Genomic DNA, 22,519 nt, shown 5'->3' on the forward strand with positions numbered 1-22,519 from the left:
TTTCTGATATTTTTCTCAGTTTCCTCTCCTAAAAAATGTTTTGTGTCTCTGCTCTAGGTTTATATTTTATATTTACCCCCAAGGTTTGCATAAAACAACTCCTAGTAAAATAGTCCTTTCTTTCTGCTGATAGCATCTTATCTTCATTTACCTATATAGGTTCCATCCTTTTCTGCTTCTCCTTTTATGTTTTTCTTGTCTCAAATCATCTTTCTTTTCTTTTCTTTTTTTTAAATGGTGGCACTGGCGGCATATGGAAGTTCCTGGGCCAGCAATCAAATCCCAGTCACAGCTTTGACCTATGACACAGCTGTGGCAACATTGGATCCTTAGCCAATGCGCCTGGCTGATATTCAAACTGGGGCTACCAGAGACAACGCCAGATCCTTAACCCACTGTGCCACAGTGGGAACTCCCTCAAATTATCTCTTTCTATATTATAAATTTGTTGCCAGATTGAAGTAGCTATAGTTCTTTTTCTGCTTCCCCCTTTTACCTTTATGCTATAACAAACTGTTTAAAACCTGTTCTGATAAAGAGTTGCAATTTTCTGATTGTCTATTTATCACTTTCCTGAAAGTTTTGTGTACTTTTGCCTTTTTGTTTCTAGTAGAGAAACTTCTCTCAGCATTCCCTGTAAGCAGAACTGTATTGATGAATTCCCTCAGCCTTCATTTGTCTGGGAAGGCCTTTGTTTGTCTTTCATATAGGAATGATAACTTTGCTGGATAAAGTATTCTTGGGTGACACTTTCTATCTTTCAGTATTTTGAGAATGTCATTCCATTCCCTCTTGGCCTGCAGAGTTTCTGCTGAGAAACTTGATGATAGCCTCACAGGGATTTTTTGGGAGGTTACCATCCTTTATTGCCCTGGCTGCCTTAAAATCCTTTGGCATTGATTAATTTTAATTTTTAATTTTTTCCTTTTTAGGGCCACACCCACAGCATATGTAAGTTCTCAGGCTAGGGGTCTACTTGGAGCTACAGCTGCCAGCCTATGCCACAGCCACAGCAATGCGGGCTCTGAGCTACATCTGTGGCCTTCACCACAGCTCACAGAAACACCAGATTCCTGACCCACCAAGTAAGGCCAGGGATCAGACTCATGTCCTCATTGATAGTAGTCAAATTTATTTCCATTGAACCTCAACAGGAACTCCTGGAATTGACTTTTGACAATTACAATATGTCTTTTTGCATTGAGGTAGTTAGGTGTTATCTTAGCTTTGTGGACATGTATATCTAGCTTCTTCCCCAGGTTTGGGTAGTCCATAGCTATTTTTACTTATTTAAATATAGTCTCTGCTCACTTCTCCCTGTCTTCTCCTGGGATACCCATTACCTTAATGTTGCCTTTCTTAAAAGAGTCAGATAGTTCTTGGAGAATACTATCATTTTTATGATTTTTATTTTTTTCCATTATAGCTGGTTTACAGTGTTCTGTCAATTTTCTACTGTACATCATGGTGACCCAGTTACACATACCTGTATACATTATTTTTTTTTCACATTATCATGCTCCGTCATAAGTGACCAGACATAGTTTCCAGTGCTACACAGCAGGATTTCATTGCTAATTCATTTCAAGAGCAATAGTTTGTATCTGTTAATCCCATGCACCCCATCCGTTCCACTTCCTCCCCCTCCCCCTTGGCAACCACAAGTCTATTCTCCAAGTCCATGATTTTCTTTTCTGTGGAAAAGTTCATTTGTGCCGTATATTAGATTCCAGATATAACTGATATCATATGGTATTTGTCTTTCTCTTTCTTACTTCACTGAATATGAGAGTCTCTAGTTCCATCCATGTTGCTGCAAATGGCATTAGATTGTTCTTTTTTATGGCTAAGTAGTATTCCATTGTGTATATATAACCACATCTTCCTAATCCAATCATCTGTTGATGGACATTTGGGTTGTTTCCATGTCTTGGCTATTGCCAATAGTGCTGCAATGAACATGCGGGTACATGTGTCTTTTTCAAGGAAAGTTTTGTCCAGATATATGCCCAAGTGTGGGATTGCTGGATCATATGGTAGTTCTATGTATAGATTTCTAAGGCACCTCCATACTGTTCTCCATAGTGTTCTCCATAGTGGCTGTACCAGCTTACATTCCCATCAACAGTGCAGAAGGGTTCCCTTTTCTCCACATCCCCTCCAGCATTTGTTATTTGTGGACTTATTAATGATGGCCATTCTGACTGGCGTGAGGTGGTATCTCATGGTAGTTTTGATTTACATTTCTCTAATAATCAGTGACATTGAGCATTTTTTTTCATGTGCTTGTTGGCCATCTGTTTATCTTCCTTGGAGAAATGTCTATTCAGGTCTTTTGCCCGTTTTTCAATTGGGTTGTTGGCTTTTTTGCTGTTGAGTTGTGTAAGTTGTTTGTATATTTTAGAGATTAAGCCCTTGTCAGTTGCATCATTTGACACTATTTTCTCCCCTTCTGTAAGTTGTCTTTTTGTTTTCTTTTTGGTTTCATTTGCTGTGCAAAACTTGTCAGTATGATTAGGTCCCATTGGTTTATTTTTGTTTTTATTTCTGTTGCTTTGGGAGACTGACCTGAGAAAACAGTTGTAAAGCTGATGTCAGAAAATGTTTTGCCTATGTTCTCTTCCAGGATTTTTATGGTGTCTTGTCCTCTATTTAAGTCTTTAAGCCATTTTGAGTTTATTTTTGTGCATGGTGTGAGGGTGTGTTCTAGTTTCATTGATTTGCCTGCAGCTGTCCAGGTTTCCCAGCAATTCTTGCTGAAAAGACTGTCTTTTTGCCATTTTATGTTCTTGCCTTCTTTGTCAAAGATTAATTGACCATTGGTGTCTGGGTTTATTTCTGGGTTCTCTATTTTGTTCCACTGGTCTGTATGTATGTTTTGGTACCAGTACCACAATGTCTTGATGACTGTGGCTTTGTAATATTGCCTGAAGTCTGGAAGAGCAATGCCTCCTGCTTGGTTTTTGTTCCTCAGAATTGCTTTAGCAATTCTGGGTCTTTTGTGGTTCCATATAAATTTTTGGATTGTTTGTTCTAGTTCTGTGAAAAATGTCCTGGGTAATTTGATAGGGATTGCATTGAATCTGTAGATTGCTTTGGGTAGTAAGGCCATTTTTACAACATTAATTTTTCCAACCCAGGTACATGGAATATCTCTCCATTTCTTAACATCTTTAATTTCCTTGATTAATGTTTTATAGTTCTCAGCATATAGGTCCTTTACCTCCTTGGTCATGTGTATTCCCAGGTATTTGATTTTTGGGGGTGCAATTTTAAAAGGTATTGTATTTTTGTATTTATTTTCTAATATTTCATTGTTAGTATATAGAAATGTGACTGATTTCTGAATATTAATCTTATATCCTGTGACTTTGCTGAATTTGTTGATCAGTTCAAGTAGTTTTTGAGTTGAGTCCTTGGGGTTTTCTATATATAGTATCATGTCATCTGCATACAGTGACAGTTTTACTTCTTCTCTTCCTATTTGGATGCCTTTTATTTCTTCTGTTTTTCTGATTGCTGTGGCTAGGACTTCCAATACTATGCTGAATAACAGTGGTGATGATGGGCATTCTTGTCTTGTTCCAGACTTTAGCGGGAAGGCTTTCAGCTTTTCTCCATTGAGTATTATATTTGCTGTGGTTTTTCTCATAAATGGCTTTTATTATGTTAAGTTATGTTCCCTCTATATCCACTTTGATAAGAGTTTTGATCATGAAGGGATGTTGGACTTTGTGAAATGCCTTTTCTGCATCATTGAGATGATCATGTGGTTTTTGACTTTTCTTTTGTTCATGTGGTGTATGACGTTGACTGATTTATGCATGTTGAACCATCCTTGTGAACCTGGGATAAATCCCACCTGGTTGTGGTATGCTGTTGGATTCAGTTGGCTAAAATTTTGTTGAGAATTTTTGCGTCTATGTTCATCAAAGATACTGGCCTTGGAGTTCCCGTCGTGGCGCAGTGGTTAACGAATCCGACTAGGAACCATGAGGTTGCGGGTTCGGTCCCTGCCCTTGCTCAGTGGGTTAACGATCTGGCGTTGCCGTGAGCTGTGGTGTAGGTTGCAGACGCGGCTCGGATCCCGCGTTGCTGTGGCTCTGGCGTAGGCCGGTGGCTACAGCTCCGATTCGACCCCTAGCCTGGGAACCTCCATATGTCGTGGGAGTGGCCCAAGAAATAGCAAAAAGACAAAAAAAAAAAAAAAAAAAAAAAAAAAAAGATACTGGCCTATAGTTTTCTTTTTTGGTGGTATTTTTGTCTGGTTTTGGAATTAGGGTGATGATGGCATCATAGAATGTCATTGGGAGTGTTCCTTCTTCTTCAACCTTTTGAAAAATTTTAAGGAGGATGGGTATAATTTCCTCTTTGTATGTTTGGTAGAATTCACCTGTGAAGCCATCTGGTCCTGGACTTTCCTTGTAGGGACTGTTTTTATGACATATTCAATTTCATTTCTAGTGATCGGTCTGTTCAGTTGATCTATTTCTTCTTGATTCAGTTTTGGCAGGCTGTAAGTCTCTAGAAAGTTGTCCATTTCTTCTAGGTTGTCAAATTTGTTAGCATACAATTGTTCATAGTATTCTCTTATGGTTTTTTGTATTTCCATAGTATCCGTTGTGACTTCTCCTTTTGCATTTCTTATTTTGTTTGTTTGGGTTTTTTCTCTCCTCTTCTTGTTGAGTCTAGCCAGAGGTTTGCCAATTTTGCTTACCTGTTCAAAGAACCAGCTCTTGGTTTTATTGATTTTTTCTATTGTTTTTTAATCTCTATTTTATTTTTTTCCTCTCTGGTCTTTATGAATTCCCTTCTTTCTGCTGACTTTAGATTTTGTTTCATTTAGGTGGTGGGTTAAGTTGTCGATTTGACATTTTTCTTCGTTTTTGAGGAAGGCCTGTATTGCTATCAGTTTCCCTCTGAGCACTGCTTTTGCGGCATCCCATAAATTTTGAGAGGTTGTGTCTTCGTTATCATTTGTCTCAAGGTATTTTTTAATTTCCTTCTTGATTTCCTCATTAGTTTTTTAGTCGCATGTTGTTTAGTCTCCATGTAGTTGTTTTTTTCTCATTTCTTTTCCTGTGGTTGATTTCTAGTTTCATGCCATTGTGGTCAGAGAAGAAACTTGACATAATTTCTATATTCTTAAATTTGTTGAGGTTAGCTTTGTGCCCCAGTATGTGATCAATTCTTGAGAATGTTCCATGTGCACTTGAGAAGAATGTATATTCTGATTTTTTTTTTTGGATGTAATGTCCTGAAAATGTTGATTAAGTTTAACTTTTCTATTGTGTCCTTTAGGATCTCTGTTGCCTTATTGATTTTCTCTCTAGAGTATCTGTCCATGGATGTGAGCGGGTGTTAAAGTCTCCTCCTATGATTGTCTTCCCATCAGTTTCTCCTTTTATGTCTATTAGTATTTGTTGTAGGTATCTGGGTGCTCCTATATTAGGGGCGTAAATATTGACGATTGTAATATCCTCTTCTTGAATGGAGCCTTTAACCATTAAATAGTGTCCTTCTTTGTCTTTCTTTATGGCCTTCATTTTAAAGTCTATTTTTTCTGATACGAGTATTGCAACTCGTGCTTTCCTGTCTTGTCCATTGGCATGAAATATCTTTTCCATCCCCTCTCTTTCAATCTGTATGTGTCCTTTGCCCAGAAGTGAGTTCCTTGTAGACAGCAGATTGAAGGTTTTTGCTTTTTTATCCAATCTGCCACTCTGTGTCTTTTCATTGGAGCATTCAGTCCTTTGACATTTAAGGTGATTATTAATAGATATGTATGTATTGCCATTTTAAACCTTGTTTTTCAGTTGATTCTTTGTTTCTCTTTTCTTTTTTTGGTTGGATGGTTTCCATTTGTTTTCTGCTTGAGTACTTTTCAGTTTTTGTGAATGTAATGTTTGGTTTTGATTTGTGGTTGCCCTGTTTTTTAAGTATGTTAACCCCTTCCTATATCTGCTTGCTTTAGCCTGATAGTCATATAGGCTCAAACATGTCATTAAAATAGAAAAAAGAATCTATATTTTCTTACTTTCCTTCCCCACATTGTATGATTTTGATGTCTTTTTTTTTTAACATCTTCATGTATAGATCTGCTTGCTGGCTTATTTAAGTGATTGCTTTCCAAATGAGGTTTCCTCCATCTTAATTCTTCTTACTTTTTTTTTTTTAATTTAGAGAAGCCCTTTCAGTATTTCTTTTAGAATGGGTTTAGTATTGTCATACTCTTTTAGCTTTTGCTTGTTGGAGAAATTCTTTATTTCCCCTTCTTCTCTCTCTCTCTCTTTTTTTTTTTTCCCTTTTCTAGGGCCATTCCCACAGCATATGGAGGTTCCCAGGCTAGGGGTCTAATTGGAGCTGTAGCTGCTGGCCTATGCCAGAGCCACAGCAACGTGGGATCTGAGCCGTGTCTGCAACCTACACCACAGCTCACAGCATCATCAGATCCTTAACTCACTGAGCAAGGCCAGGGATCAAACCCACAACCTCATGGTTCCTAGTTGGATTCGTTAACCACTGAGCCATGACAGGAACTCCTCCCCTTCTATTTTAAATGACATTCTTGCCGAACAGAGTATTCTAGGTTGCAAATTTTTTCCTTTCAGTACTTTAAATATACCTTGCCCCTCCCTTCTGGCCTGTAGTGTTTCTGTAGAGAAATCAGCTGAGAGCCTTATGGAGGTTCCCTTATAATTAACGGTTTGTTTTTCTCTTGCTGCCTTTAGAATCCTCTCTTTATTTTTAACTTTTGCCATTTGTATTATAATATGTCTTGGTGTGGGCCTGTTTCAGTTCAACTTGTTTGGGGCCCTCTGTGCTTCCTGTATTTTGCAATCAGTATCCTTTAGATTTGGAAAGTTTTTAACCATAATTTCTTCAAATATATTTTCAATCCCTTTTCCTTTTTCTTCTCCTTCTGAATTCCTTTTATGTGTAGATTGGCCAGCTTTATATTATCCCATAGGTCTCTTATATTGCTTTCATGTTTTTTCATTTGGTTTTCTGTCTGCTGTCCTGATTGGGTGATTTCCATTATTCTGTCTTCCATGTCATTAATTCATTCCTCTGCATTATTCATTCTGCACGTTATTGCCTTTAGCTCAGTTTGCATCTCTGCAAATGAATTTTTTTGCTTTTTCTTGGCTCCTTCTTATATTTTCTAGTTTCTTTCTAAAGGAATCTGCATTACTGTTCATATTTCTCTTAATTCCTTCAGTATTTTCAGTATCTCCCTTTTGAACTCAAAGTCTGTCAGACTGAGGAGATCTGTTTCATTGTTGACTGCTTTAGGTGAATTCGCTTGTTGCTTTAACTGGGAATGGTTTCTGTGCTTCTTCATCTTGCTTGTGTTTTTCTTTTTCTGTGAGTTTGGGGAACTCCAACTGTAGTCTCATAAGGCTACTTCTATGCAAGAGTACCTCTTTGTATTTAGGGGGGTTTACTATTTATTTTTGCTGTGGGAGTTTGAATATTTGCCATCTCTTTCTTCGGTGTGGGCAGGCTGTTATCCCCAGGATGCTCAGGGTGTTTTCAGGGAGAAGGAGGCAATGGGTAGGGCCAGCACTCAGTGCATGGTCGTTGGGCTCTTAATAGTAGCAAGGACCTGCAGGAAGATAACACAGGCTACTCCTAGTTGCAGGGCCTTGAGAAGTGGTAATGAGCTCTAGGCAGATCTACAAGGTTATCAGAGCATTTGGGAGTAGCAGCAGCAGAGTGTGTGAGTTCCCAGGGGAGTGAGAGTAACAACAGCTAGTATTTGATTGCAATGCCCTCCTCTGAGGTGATTGGAACCACACATGGTGCCTGTTAGGGGACCCCTAGTGGTAGCAGGCCATGACCGCCTCTGGAGTCAGTGATAACTGTGGTAGTTTGCCCCCACCACCTGTAGACCTTGCATGAAGCAACCTGTCTCACTTAGCCCACATAGGAGGTGCTTCACAGACTGCTCCTAATTATAGGATCCTGGGGAGTGACAGAGATCAGGCATGCGGGTATTGCCTGGAGCATCTGGCCATGGTAGCAGCAGGACAGGTGTGTTCCCATGGATGCAAGAGCACCAACAGGTGGTATTCAGTCACAACACCCTCCTCTGTGGTGCCATTGAGGTGAATGGGGCTGCAAATGGTGTCTTCTCATGGAGCCCTAGTGGTGGCGAGCCACTCCCACCTCTGGAGTCAGAGATAACTGTGGTGATTTGCTCCCATTCCTCCTGTAGACCATGCCAGAAGCACCTCATCCTACTTAGCCCCCACAGGAAGTGCTGCACAAGCTGCTCCTAGTTGCAGATTCCTGGGAAGGGACAGTGATCAAGTGTCTGGGCACTGCCCAGAGTGTTTGGCATTGGCAGCTGCAGGGCAGGTGTGTTCCCAGGGGAGCAAGAGCAACAAGTGGTGTTCCATTGCAATGTCCTTCTCTGTGGTGCTCTCTGAGGTGGTTGGGGCTGCAAGTGATTTTTGTTCAGGTATCCCTGGTGGCAGTGGACCACCCCACCTCCGGAGTTAGAGATAACTGTGGCAGTTTGCCCCCACCACCTGCAGACCATGCAAGAAGCACCCTGTCCCATTTGGCCCATGCAGGAGGTGCTGCACCAGCTGCTCCTAGTTGTAGGGTCTTGGGAAGGGACAGTGACCAATGTCTGGGTGCCACCAATGTCAGTGGCAGCTGCAGGGTGGGTGTGTTCCCCAGGGAGTAAGAGCAACAGAGTATGGTGCTTGGTTGCAGTCCCCTCTTTTTTTATTTTTTGCCAACCCCTGAGGTGACCAGGGTCACAGGTTGAGCCCACTCACAGGCCATACCTCCTTCTGGCCTCTGAGACAACCACTGTGATCTGTCCCTGCCACCTGTAGATCATGCAAGAGGCACCACATCACACTTAGCCCCCTGATGCCTTTGGCCCACATAAGAGGTGCCTGGCCACCGGTAGCTTGCACAAAAAGTGCTCAATCTCCCCTAAACAAGCAAGAGGCTTCTTGCTGCCTGTAGACTGTGCAAGAGCCGCCCCACCCTCTGAGAGCCCGTGGGCACGCACACACTCAGGTGCAGGGAGTTTCCTATGGTAGCTCGGCCCTCCTCCTCTCACCCTCCTGAACAATGGCACCTTGCCTCTCCTGCAGGTCTGAACCTTCTCCTGGGTTCCCTCTGCATGACATTTCCCTCCCCAGCCTGTGACTTACCGTTCCCCTGCCCATGGCCTGCTGCTCCTTAGCCCTTAGGCTGTCTCCACACCACCAACCCTGGTCCTCTGGAGCCTGAGTCTCAGTGTCCAGCCCCTGCCCAAGCATCTCAAGCAGTGGTGTCCAGGCCAGTGGTTCATATGGTCTGTGTGGCTCTCACTCTGCTTTGTTGTTCTCAGTCCAGCTGCTGCACTTTTCTTGGCAACTTTAAGGTCCCTCTGACTCAGCTGATCTTTCCGTCAGTTCGGTGGGTTCCTTTTTTCCTTCACAGCTCCCTCTCGGGAATGCTAGTCCTGTCCTGATTCCTCTTCTCTCTCTCTTTTTTTCTTTTGCTCTTCCCAGTTATATCAAGAGTTTCTTGCTCTTTTCGGAGGTTTAGGTTCTTCTCCCAGCATTCAGTTGATGTTCTGTGTGAGTTGTTTTACATGTAGATGTGTTTTTTTTTTTTTACGTGTTTGTGGGAGAAGGTGAGCACGACCTCTTACTCCTCTGCCATCTTGCTCTGCCCCCCCAATTCCATCATTTTTAAATGATCTTATTTCTCTCTCCTCTTATATTTGTATTACTTCTAGATTTCTATTTTTGAGATTAGTAATTCTCTCTTTCATAGTGTCTGCTCTATTTCCAATATTTTCTAATGCATTCTTCTTCTCATTTGTTCAGTTTTTCAAGTCCAGAATTTCTTGTTTCTTTTTTAGGGTTTTAATCTCTCTGGTAAAGTATTTCTTCTGCTCATGAAGTTTGTGGTTGAGCTCATTAACTTAGATTTCTGGATTTTCCTGTAGCTTGTTGAATTTCTTTCTCAGATCACAATGTTCCATGTCTTTGGGTTTGGTTTCTGGAGAACTGCCATTTTCTTTTCTTTCTTTCTTTTCTTTTCTTTTCTTTCTTTTTTTTTTTCTGCTTTTTAGGGCCTCACCCCTGGCATATGGAGATTCCCAGGCTAGGGAGCAAATTGGAGCTGTAGCTGCTGACCTACACAACAGCCACAGCCACAGCAACACAGGATCTGAGCTGTGTCTGCAACCTACACCACAGCTCACGGCAACACCAGATCCTTAACCCACTGAGTGAGGCCAGGGATCAAACCCACAACCTCATGGTTATTAGTTGGATTTGTTTCTGCTGTGCCACAATGGGAACTCCCCATTTTCTTTTTGTGGTATAGTATTAATATGACTCTTCGTTGTACTTGATGTGTTGTTCCTCTACTGGTGCATTAATAATAAAGTTAAAAAGTAGAGGACTTTCCTTTGCTTTCCAGTAGGTGGTGCTATGGCGTAAGCTTTTGGTTCCTTGCACCTGCGGAGCCTTTGATTATGTTTGAAAGAGGCACTTTCCATCCTCCCCTGTCTCTGCAAGAAGTGTAGCTCTATTATCATTTCTGGTTCCTCCGGAGTCATTAATGCTTTGCTCCTGAAGTGTTGCCATTATCATCACCTTGTGCCCCAGGATGGTGGGCTCTGACCAGGTGTCTGGGATCCCCTTTGTCCTAAGTTCCTTCAATTCAGGGGCAGGAAGAGGGAGGGGGTAGGGTGGGAACCAAGGGCACTCTGGCACCTCTGCCCTGTCTAGTGTTTTAAGGTTTGTGGGCTCTGCTGTGGGTTGAGGGACAGGAGCTGGGGTAATGGACACCCATTATATACGAGTAAAGGATTTGAATAGACATTTCTCCAAAGAAGATATATAAATGGCCATTAAGTACATGAAAAAATGCTCAACACTACTGATTATTAAGGAAATGAAAATCAAAACTGTAGTGAAGTACCACCTCATACTCCTTAGGATGAGTATATAAACAATAATGGAAAATAACAAGTGTTGGTTAGGAAGTGGAAAAATTGGAATAGTTGTATAATGTTGGTGGAAATGTAAAATGATGAAATCATTATTGAGAACAATATGTAGGTTCCTCGGAAATCTAAAAATAGAACTATGATATGATGCAGAAATTCCACTTCTGGGTATACACCCCCTAAAACTGAAAACATATTCTCAAGAAGATATTTGTATAACCATGTAGAGAGCAGCATTATTCATAATAGCTAAAACATGGAAACAACCCAAGTGTCAATCTACAGATAAATGGTTTAGCAAAGTGTTATACACATAAAATGGAGAATTATTCAGACTTAACAAGAAATAAAATTCTGATAACATGCTACAACATGGATGAATATTGAGGTTATTATGTTAAGTGAAGTAAGGCAGTCACAAAAGGACAAATACTGTATGATCCCACTTATATATTTAGAGTATTCAAAATCACAGACAGAAAGCAGAGTGGTGCTTGTCAGGGGCTGGGGAGATGGAGCATAGGAAGTGATCGTTTAACAGGAACAGAGTTTCAGTTTTACAAGATAAAAAGTTAGGGAGATGGGCAGTGGTGATCGTTTCACAATATTTTGAATGTGTTTAATACTACTGAACTGTACACTTGAAAATTTATGATGGTAAAATTTAAGTTGTGTGTATTTTACAGCAATAAAAATTGGATAAAAAATACATGTGGCAGTTACATGGGTGGAAAGGCACAGAGATGCACAAAGAACATATAAAGGCTTATCCCTGAGACTCTTAACCATTTGGCTCAGTTCATTTCATGTTGTAAAGGATGTACCAAAGAGCCAAACTCAAACTATCTGTTTAAAATTTAGCAGGAATCCTATTCTTCCAAAAGCAACCAAGACTTGGCATTTCTAGCCATGATGCAGCTCATGCCATCTGTCTTGCAGCCAGCAGGTGGAGCATTTTCAAGTTGAATTATTCATTCTATGGATTATCCCCCCACTCTCCCCTCTAGCCAATCTCAGATGCAAAGGAGATCTTAAGATCCTTACCAAACTTCTCTTGCCAATAAAGCACACAGCTTATATCTAAAACACTGCAGACAGATTGGCTCTGTCAAATTTCCTCACAACTTGTCAGAATCAGCAATCTTATAGTTCACAATCCACATTAATTCCTTATTGATTGACCATTCCATCTATTAATTGAAAATATAGTGATTTTCTGTTCTTCCTGGCTGTCCTATTTCTGTCATTATCAGTAAAAATAAAAATCAGTTTTTATTGCTGTATCTGAATATTTGGGGACCAATCCAGGTCAATTTGGTCATCCCCTCATTCACCAATTATTGATGAACTATTGCATGCCAAGGCAAAATTCTAGCAGCCAGAAAAACAAAAACGAACAAACAGGTAAGTCCTCATTCCTATGAAACTTACATTATGTTTGGGAAATCAGATATACAACAAAGAGAGGTAGATAGATAGGTAGAAAGATAGATAGAAGAAAGAAAGAGAGAGAGAATAGATACTAGATGCATAGATTGGTAGATGTTAATGTTCATGCTATGTAGGAAAATAAAGCCAGGTAACTGTGTAGAGGGCGGTGAGGTCCTAATTCATATAAATATGGAAGTCTAGGTTTAAAGCAAAGACTCCAATCAATAATGTTGAGAAACAAACTTTGCTTTTATTATTTTATTAAATCTGTCAATAATAGCAGCTGACATCTATCTAGTACTTCCATACATGACTATTATGATTAATAATTATTATTAGCTCCATTTTACAAAGGAATAAACTCAGACTCAGAGATATTAAAATGTTAAAAAAACATCAGGATCCCCGCACTAATAAAGGGAAGAGGCAGGATTTAAACTCAGGTTTTCCTGAATCCCAGGTCCATGTTCCTACTACTAAACTCTACTGGATATTTCTTTTATTAAGCTATTTTGTGCACATACTTAATTTAAACTATTGATGAACTATGTTTCCTTCCTAGTTCCAGTGTCTCAGCCTGTCCTCACCTTCAATCCTGCTAGGGCTCAGGCCCTGGTGGGAGATGTGGTGGAGCTTCGCTGTGAGGCCCAAAGAGGCTCTCCCCCGATCCTGTACTGGTTTTATCACGAGAATGTCACCCTGGGGAACAGCTCAGCCCCCTCTGGAGGGGGCGCTTCCTTCAACCTCACTCTGATGGCAGAACATTCTGGAAATTTCTCCTGTGCGGCTGACAATGGCCTAGGGGTGCAGTGCAGTGAGGTGGTGACACTCAGCATCACAGGTAGGATGGTGGTACCTGGGCTATAGGTTTCTTTTATAGTCAATAAAATATTTCTCTAGCAGACTGTAAAAATTCTGAGTGGTTTTTGCGGGGTTTTTTTTTTGTTGTTTGTTTGGGTTTTTTTTTTTTGTTTGTTTGTTTGTTTTTGTCTTTTTGCCTTTTCTAGGACCTCTCCCGTGGTATATGGAGGTTCCCAGGCTAGGGGTCGAATCAGAACTGCAGCTGCCGGCCTACACCAGAGCCACAGCAACGCGGGGTCTAAGCCGCGTCTGCGACCTACACCACAGCTCATGGCAACGCTGGATTCTTAACCCACTGAGTGAGGCCAGGGATCGAACCCGCCACCCATGGTTCCTAGTCGGATTTGTTAACCACTGAGCCATGACGGGAACCCCTCAAAGTGTTTTTAACATGACACCAAGGCTTGAAGCTTCTGGAATCTTGGTACTGCTTTCAGTGGGTCAAGGCAGGGAAAAGGAATAAATTTTAGATGCTGACAAGCACTCTTCATGTGCTGTTATCTTGAAAATTACAAATTATACTGGAAATTTTTCAAATTGAGAAAACAGAATCTGTTAAAACACTGTCCTAACAGATCGCTAGCCCCTCCCTATGTGATTTTTGTCTAGATCAAAAAATACTTGGCAATGGGACTCAAACATAGGTCTCTTCACTTAGGGTCTTCCAGTAGCAAAGTAACCCATATCACTATGGGAGTTACCACAGGGCTGTTAACCATCGTTGGCATTGCTGTCACTGCTGTTCTGGTGAGTCGCTTCAGGACCCAAACGAATTCAGGTGAGTGGGTACATCTTACTCTTTCTCGTTGTGGCTTTTGTCATTGCTACGATAGTTTGGACTTGTGTAGTATGTCCTACGAAGGTCAATTATTCCTTTCAAGTGCTAGGGCTTCAGTTCTATTGGCAGTGACAAAATGTGGAACAAATTTCTTAAAGAAGTTGTTACTCCATGTGATTAATTTTAGGTTTAATCAGAGCAGAGTTTTACTTCCCATTACAAATTAGAAAATTAAGAATTAATTGTTCCAATCCCAGTCCAAAGCTTGCTGAAAACAAAAAGAATGAAAAAACAAAGTCCTCCGCTTGTAACAATAACAACAAAAATAGACAATAGCCATAGGTACAAACTGTAAACTCTGAGATATATTTAATGCCATTTAAATACAATAAAATTTAGATAAATGAATAGATATTCTAAGGAAGAAATTAAAATTTCGACTTCTGATTTTTTTTACAGCCTGTGGAAATTCAGTTGATTTTTATATATCAATCTCATATTCTACAAACTTGCTAAACACATTTGTTAGTTGTAGTATTACTTTTGTAGATTTCATCAGCTTTTCTATATGGATGATCATGTCATCTACAAATAAAAATAGTTTTATGCCTTCCTTTCCAATCTAAATTCCTTTTACTTCTCTTTCTTGCCATAAAGCACTGGCTAGAACCTCCTGTACAATGTTGAATAGAAGTGTTGAGAACAAACATCCTTGTTTTGCCCCTAATCTTATGGGGGAAAGTATTTGGACTTTCACCATTAAGTATGATAATGGTGAAAGCTGTGGATTTCTTGTAGATGTTACTTATTAGCATCCCTACTAATTGTAATTTGCTGACAGCTTTTATAGGAAAAATGACAAATGTTTTTTTTTTACATTGATTGAGATGATCATATGATTTTATTTTCCAGTCTGTTGGTATGGATTTGGATTTTGAATGTTGAACGAACTTTGCATTTCTAGGGTCAACCTTCTTGGTTATGATTTTTAAATTTTATTTGTTAAAACTTTGCTAAGAATGTTTGCATTTATGTCCATAAGTTTGTTTGGTAACTTTATTGTCTTATCATTTCCTTTTCTGGCTTGATGTCAGGGTAATCACTTAGTTATTACTTCCAGAATTCTTCATTCCTCTTTGTCTAGACTTAAGTTTCTCTTAAGTCTAAAAAACCCAAAACTCCTGACATACATACTTCCATGTGGTATCATTCTCTCCCTGCCTGAAGGACAGAGAATTTCTTGTAGTATGGACCTGTTGGTAAAGTTGATTGATAGTGTTGCTGAAGTTGTTTATATCCTTATTAATTTTCTTTTTACCTGATCTATCAATTATTGAGAGGAGGGTGCTGAGATCTTCAATGGTAATTGTGGATTTGCCCATTTCTTCTTACAATTCTATCAGATTTGCCTCATGTATTTTGAAATTCTATTATTAGGTGCACAAATATTTCTCATTATTATTTGTTTTTGATGAAGTGACCACATTATCTTTATTAAATGACCTTTCTATTTCTGATAGTCTCATTCACTCTGAAATATTCTTTGATATAAATAAATTAGCATAATAAGTACTAGCATATTTCTCTTTTCCACCCTTCTGCTTTTAACCTATTTGTGCCCTTGTATTTAAAGTGTGTTTTTATATATAGCATATAGTTGGCTCTGGTTTTTTAATCTAACGTGGAAGTCTCTACTTGTTAATTAAGGAATTTAGGCAATTTACATTAGTGTGATTATCAATAGGGTTAGATTTAAGTCTTTTATTTTTCTATTTTCTGTTTGTCTCATCTCTTCTTTATTTCCCTTTGCATTTTTTCCACCTTCTTTTGGACAAATTGAATATTTTTTATGATTGTATTTTATTTCTTTTGTTGGATTATTAGCTCTATAACCCTTTTTTGTTATTTTAGTGGTTGTTTTAGGGTATATGGTATACATATCTAGCTCATCACCGTCTACTTACAGATGACATTACATCACTTCATGTACAGTATAAAAATCTTACCATTGCATTCTCCATTTCTCCCCTCCCTGCTACATTGTTATTATTTTCATAAAAAATCAATTATCTTTTAAACAGGTTTAAATTTCATTTAAAATACCATATATGTACTCATAAATTTACCACTTTCAATGTCTTTCATTCCTTTTCGTATTCCCATATTTTCATCTTGTATTATTTTTTCTGCCTAAAAGATTTCTTTTGGAGTTCCCATCTTGGCTCAGTGGTTAACAAATCTGACTAGCATCCATGAGGATGCAGGTTTGATCCCTAGCCTTGCCCTTTGCGTTAAGGATCCAGTGTTGCTGTTGTCATGAGCTGTGGTATAGGTCACAGATGCGGCTCGGATCCTGCATTGCTGTGGCTGTGGTATAGGCCAGCAACTACAGCTCTGATTGAACTCCTAGCCTGGGAACCTCCATATGCCACAGGTGCAACCCTAAAAAGCAAAATAAAATAAAATAAAATATTTCTTTTAACATTTCTTTCAGTATGTATCTGCTGGCAATGAGTTATTTCAGTTTCTGTATGTCTGTAAAAGTCTTTCTTTTTCATTCATTTGTGCAATATATTTTTATTGGCATATAATTCTAGGCTGAAAATATTTTTTCTTTCAATATTTTAAAGATGTGGACATATTGCCTTCTGTTTTCCCTTTCTCAGGGCTCAGACTAAAGTTTGAGCAAATAAACAAATAATTGGATCTCAGTTTAATGAAAACCTTTCATATTTTCCTTAGTGACAATACTCAAGCATTGTCTTCTTACGTCTACTTCCAGGTCAATGAGCCTCTGTCCTTCTGCTCCTTTGTATGAAAAATGGCACTATCATTTTATGACCAATACTTATGACTGATACTTCTACTTAGTATTTTCTGAAATAATATTACATATACAATTATGTGTGTAGCACTAACCCTGATAGTACTCATCATAAAAGCTGTTATTTATTTAGAATCTATTATATGTTGTGTCTAACTCTCCCAGTTGTTCAAAAAGTACATCTCACATCAATTCAACCAATATTATTATAATCATATGAAAGATGAAGAAATGAAGATTTGGGGAAGTTAAGCAACTTTTCCAAATTCATGTATATCTACCAAGAGTCAGAGTTAAGGCTTAACTCCCTAGCCCTTGAGTCCGTATTCTCTCCATTACACCTTTGTGGCTTGTAAAAGGTTGCTCACACCTCCTACTTTCAAAATTACTTTTATATCTCATTGCCTATCTGGATGTCGTTTATTACTCAGTAATATTCTAGAAGTGCAAACATGAGATCCTCAGTGTTGAAACTGATAATGTTCAAAAAACAGATTGCTCAGTCAGTGCAGCACCAAATAACACCAGGAAGGAAAGATGATCAATTATCATTTTGTGTGACCCATGAGGGCAGGAGCCCAGGATGTTATGTCCTCCAGATCTAGGGGAAATGTTTTATTTACTTACTTATTTATTTATTTATTTATTTATTTATTTATTTATTTATTTATCTTTTTAGGGCCATGGCATATAGAAGTTCCCAGGCTAGGGGTCCAGTCAGAGTTGTGACTGCAGACCTATGCCATAGCCACAGCAACACCAGATCTGAGCTGTGTCTGTGACCTACACTGCAGCTCGTGGCAATGCCATATCCTTAACCCACTGAGCAAGGCCAGGGATCAAACCCACATCCTCATGTATTCTAGTCAGGTTCATAACCTGCTGAGCCACCACAGAAACTCCTGGGAAATGTTGTTTTAAATAACGAACTAAACTAAGGAATTCTGACAGTCTACCAATCAGAGGGTCTCTGCCTTTCTGCCTCAAAATCTTGTCTCCTAAACTTCTGTAGTAGCAAGGTCCTCCATCTCATAGTGATCCATATTCTCTGGGAAGATCTCAGCCCTTCCAAATTCTTCTGAAAGCGAAAAATTCTGCTCCTTAAGCCTGGGTGTATTCTCCAAGTTACCAAAGGGACTGATATATTTATTGACTCTAAAAATACTTGGGGAGGTCCCATCGTGGCTCAGCAGAAATTAATCTGACTAACCTCGATCCCTGGCCTTGCTCAGTGGGTTAAGGATCCGGCATTGCCATGAGCTGTGGTGTAGGTTGCAGATGAGGCTTGAATCTGGCATCGCTATGACTGTAGTGCAGGCTGGTAACTACAGCTCCGATTTGACCCCTAGCCTGGGAAGCTCCATATGCCCCAGGTGCGGGCCTAAAAGGACACACACACACACACACACACACACACACACAAAACTTGGATTAAACAGTCAATAATATAACTCTCCAAACTCCAGTCTCCTTAGTGAAATAATGGTTGTAATAATAGTTTTTACCATTTTAGGTCTATGTAAACTGCTTAGTATAGTGCCTCGTCCATATATCTTCAGTGAATATTAGTTTATGCTATAAATAGCCACCTTCTGGGTCTGTTTTCTTTTATGCAAATGAAGAGTTGGTCTGATGTTCAGATGCATCCTGGGACTTAGCTAACCTGCCTACAAGTAAGGTTATTGGGTTATTGGTTGTTGGTTGATGTGGTTACCATTGCCCTGAGGAGAGAGGTACAGGCCAGTATCATGCTTACATACCTCTAGTTTAACTCAGGACACCTGGTTCCCAAAGGCAGGGTTTGTAAGCATTAATCAGTCACTTTTCATGGGAGATAAGGCTGAATATGTTCACTTTGGGCAAAAATTTGTGTTCTCTAAGCCCAGTAAGACAAATCTAGAGCCACAGATAAACACTCAAAGGGCAGAGATGGGAAACTGGGAGGAGGTATGTATTGGACAGACCAGAAAGATTTCAGTATTTCAGTGTTGGTGGAAAATTGCCATATTTTCCAGGCTGATGCAGAAAGCTTCCAGATTAGATTTATATATAATCACCCATTATAAAATTGTCGCCTTGTCCTCATAGTCCATAATTCTTTGAGTCCTCACAGTACATAATTTGTTCAGTAGTTTAACAGATCTTTATTAAATATTTTTAGTATTTTAGGCACCGGAAATGCAAAAATAATTAAAATGAGGTTCGCAGTCTCAAGTAATATATCCTTTCATGAAGGAGAGTTTTAGCAGCAAACATAGAATATAATTACAATACAATACAGTAATTTTAATAATGTAGGGGTATATGTGCATGGATAGAAGTCACTTAATCCAGCTTGTTGGCATCAGGGAAAGCTCTGGAGGAGGAAAGATAAGTTGGCATTAGCCAGGTGAAAGAGAAGGAAAGAAGAGGTACGGAGAAAACAATATGCATCCAGTGTTGTTAAAATGGATTTGCAAGGGTCACAGATAAAGAGAGGTCTTACTAAGGTGGTAGGCCTATGGATCATACTCGTGTAACAATTCAGTATCAGTTTTAACCCCCTCTCTAGGACGTAATCTCCTTGTCTTTACCTCATAGGCTGCAATTGGAACAGAGAAATGGGAGTAGGGGAAGCCCTTGACCTTGAGTTAAAAATTAAGTTGTCTCTCTTCTGCTACTTGGTCACAACTATTTAGAGTACATGCTGCTATTACTGAATGATTGGGAATAAGTCTGATTCTCTGCAAATATCTCTCCAGACCCCACCTTCCTTACCTACAATGGTAAGGCAGAGCTGGATGTTCTGAACAGGCTATGTTCTGTTGCCATAGCTGTGATCTAAAATGAATTTGATTTCTGGAGAAGGATGTTCTAACAGGGAGCACACTGTCCACGTGGAGCACTTTTCATCAATGTTCCTTTGTTTGCTTTTCAGGAGGATTTTTTGTCATTAGAACCCCTGGGTAAGTTCCCTGCTTCTTGTGCTGCCAACAGTTTCATTTTATTTATGCTCACAAAATAGAACATGGAATTTCTAAAATTAAAAAATATTTGGGAGGTTCCCTAGTGGTCTAGTGGTTAGGACTCAGTGCTTTCATTGCTGCAGCCTGGGTTCAGTCCCTTGTCTGGGAACTGAGATCTCACATCAAGCTGATTCATGCTGCGGAAAGGAAAAAAATTGGCTGGATTTCCTATTAACATTTTTCAAATTCTGATGGGATCAAAAAATGGGATTAACAAGGCCACTTTCAATCGTATTTGTGAGTAATACTTACTTATACCTACTTATACACAGAATTCATGTTGTTATCCATAGCAATTTATCTCCTTCCCTAAGTGTGCTCCAGTAGAGAACTGACCATTGAAGTCTGAATGACATCATCTTTTATAAGGCTACATTTCATTCATTCCCTTATTGCTCATTCTCCTACTCATACACTCCTTCCCGAAACCGTTATTGAATGCTGACAATGTTCAATTCACAATATTAACTGCAGGAGGAAATGAAATTGGAAAAAATACTTTTCCTAAAGAGCCTTCATGGTATTTTACAGGAAAGGTAGACTACGGTAATGTGAAGTAGAAAATTGAAAGGGACCCTTAAAAAAAGACAAAGGTCAAGTTCTGTGGGAGTGAAGAAGGCTTTGTGTATTGATGTCGAAACATTTAAGCTTTTGAAAATAATTTTTTTTAAATTAGGCAAATACAAGTGTTTACTCTATGAAAGGGACCTGGAACTAGGCAGCCTTTGCCCTCTGACCTTGGCTCAGCTGGCCTCTGTAACATGGCCCTGGCTGCCTCTTATTCTCCTGACATTTTTCTCCAAAGAGCCATCAAGACTTTTTTTAAGAGTGGGCAGCCCTGATATTTTTACATGAACCATGATGGACTCTTCCTGGATATAAATTTTCCTGAGATTCTGCATAATCATAAATACTTTTCTCCTTTTTGTCTCTCCCCCTTTCTCTCAGTTCCAGTCCCAATGCGTTTCAGGAGACTTCCTTGTCCAGAACCTCCAACACAGACCTCCAAGGGCCTGTCTACTCTGAGCCACCAGACCCAACGGAGCTGCAGCCAGAGTACTGCAATGGTAAGGGCTTCCTAAGGGGTTCAGGGCTCCAGGGATGCACCAAGGAGGGAAGGGAGATTGAGCACAGTCCATGGCTCAGTCATATTCAATTTTAAATGGCATTTATGGAGTTCCCATTGTGGCTTAGCAGGTTAAGAACCCAATTAATGTGACTGAGGATGCAGGTTCGATTCCCGGCCTTGCTCAGTGGGTTAAGGATCCAGCATTGCTACAAGCTGTGGCTAGGTCACCATTGTGGCTCAATCTAGTGTTGCTGTGGCTGTGGTATAGGCCAATAGCTGCAGCTCTGATTCAACCCCTAGCCTGGGAACTTCCATATGAGACAGGCATCACCCCCACCACAAAAAAAAAAAAAAAACCAAACCAAAAAAAAAAAAAAATTCTGGGAGTTCCTGCTGTGGCACAGTGGTTAAGGATCCAGTGTTGTCTCTGAAGTGGCTTGGGTTTGATCCCTGGCCTTGCACAGCAGGTTAAGGATCTAGCATTGCCACAGCTATGGCATAGGTCAGGGCTGCAGCTCAGATTCGATCCCTGGCCCAGCCACGAGTGTTGCTCAAAACAAAAAAAAAATGACATTTCTGGCACTGTGTCAGAGATAGAAAGTGGTTATATACTTGGTCCTGGGAAGAAGGGTCTGTAGTGTGAGCTCTTGGCACCACAACTATGAGTCAGCCAGCTATGATCTGTTCTTTCACAGTGGGTCTTGGAGATAGTGACCTGGTTTATTCCCAGATCCAGAGCATCCAACATACAACAGAAAATTCAGGTGAGACACCTTTGAAAGAATTGGGGGAAAGGCGGCAGTGTTTTATCAAATCTAGCAAGAGGTCTCCGATCAAAGAGTCATCTCAAATATGAATCCAACATGGAAGAAATTAACTGCATCTCTTATATTACCCTTCATATAACCATATCTATTCCTTCTTACCTGTCTATACTTCCACCATCACCCCGTAAACTCTTTAAGGACAGACACCATAACTTTTGGATAATACCTCAGTAGCATCCAGTGCAATGCTTAGAAAACTATAAGCCCCCTCCAATATTTTTCTTAAATTAAGGAATGAACATACTTGCTAAATCGAGCCTTTCATTATCTAATGTGTTGACAATTATAATTCTCTTAACTGGTCTCTGTATTTCTATTCTTGTTCTTCTCCCAAACTTCTACCAGTCTGTTTCCAGCACAATCCCTCTGAGATGCATAATTGATCACATTGTGGCCTAGATTAACTGCTCTCAATGAGTCTCCAATTTAAAGCATGACCTCTGCACATTGGTCCCTCCTCTAAGCTCTGCTTTATGTCCTTACTTTTGCCTTATTGAGCTCTTGGCATTTCCAGATCAAACTGGGCTGTTTCATGCATGTGTGCTCATGCTTCTTATTTGTTCTGATATGTTCTTATCTCTAGCTTACCAGGTGACCCTTGCTCACATTTCAAAACACAATTCACTTATTACTATGAAACTCACAATGATTTCCTCCAGCCCTCCTTATCTCCTCACCTGAGAGGAACTGCTGACTCTTTGTGGCAACAGCATGTTATATGTATTTTTATCTTGGTGCTCATAATACTT

General features: G+C 39.7%; 1 protein-coding gene across 8 annotated transcripts in view; it reads left to right on the forward strand.

Moving 5' to 3' along the window:
• Positions 1-22,519, forward strand: part of LOC100158069 (Fc receptor-like protein 3) — a 45,259-nt gene that overhangs the window by 17,355 nt on the left and 5,385 nt on the right. For all 8 annotated transcript variants that reach the window (XM_021089610.1, XM_021089609.1, XM_021089611.1 and 5 more), the window contains 5 exons: positions 12,969-13,247; positions 13,926-14,045; positions 19,787-19,814; positions 20,823-20,941; positions 21,639-21,707. In XM_021089610.1, the coding sequence (XP_020945269.1) occupies positions 12,969-13,247; positions 13,926-14,045; positions 19,787-19,814; positions 20,823-20,941; positions 21,639-21,707 (615 nt within the window). The remainder of the gene's footprint in view (positions 1-12,968; positions 13,248-13,925; positions 14,046-19,786; positions 19,815-20,822; positions 20,942-21,638; positions 21,708-22,519) is intronic.

The sequence above is a fragment of the Sus scrofa genome, chromosome 4, assembly GCF_000003025.6.
Source record: "Sus scrofa isolate TJ Tabasco breed Duroc chromosome 4, Sscrofa11.1, whole genome shotgun sequence".
In the NCBI taxonomy this organism is placed as follows: Eukaryota; Metazoa; Chordata; class Mammalia; order Artiodactyla; family Suidae; genus Sus; species Sus scrofa.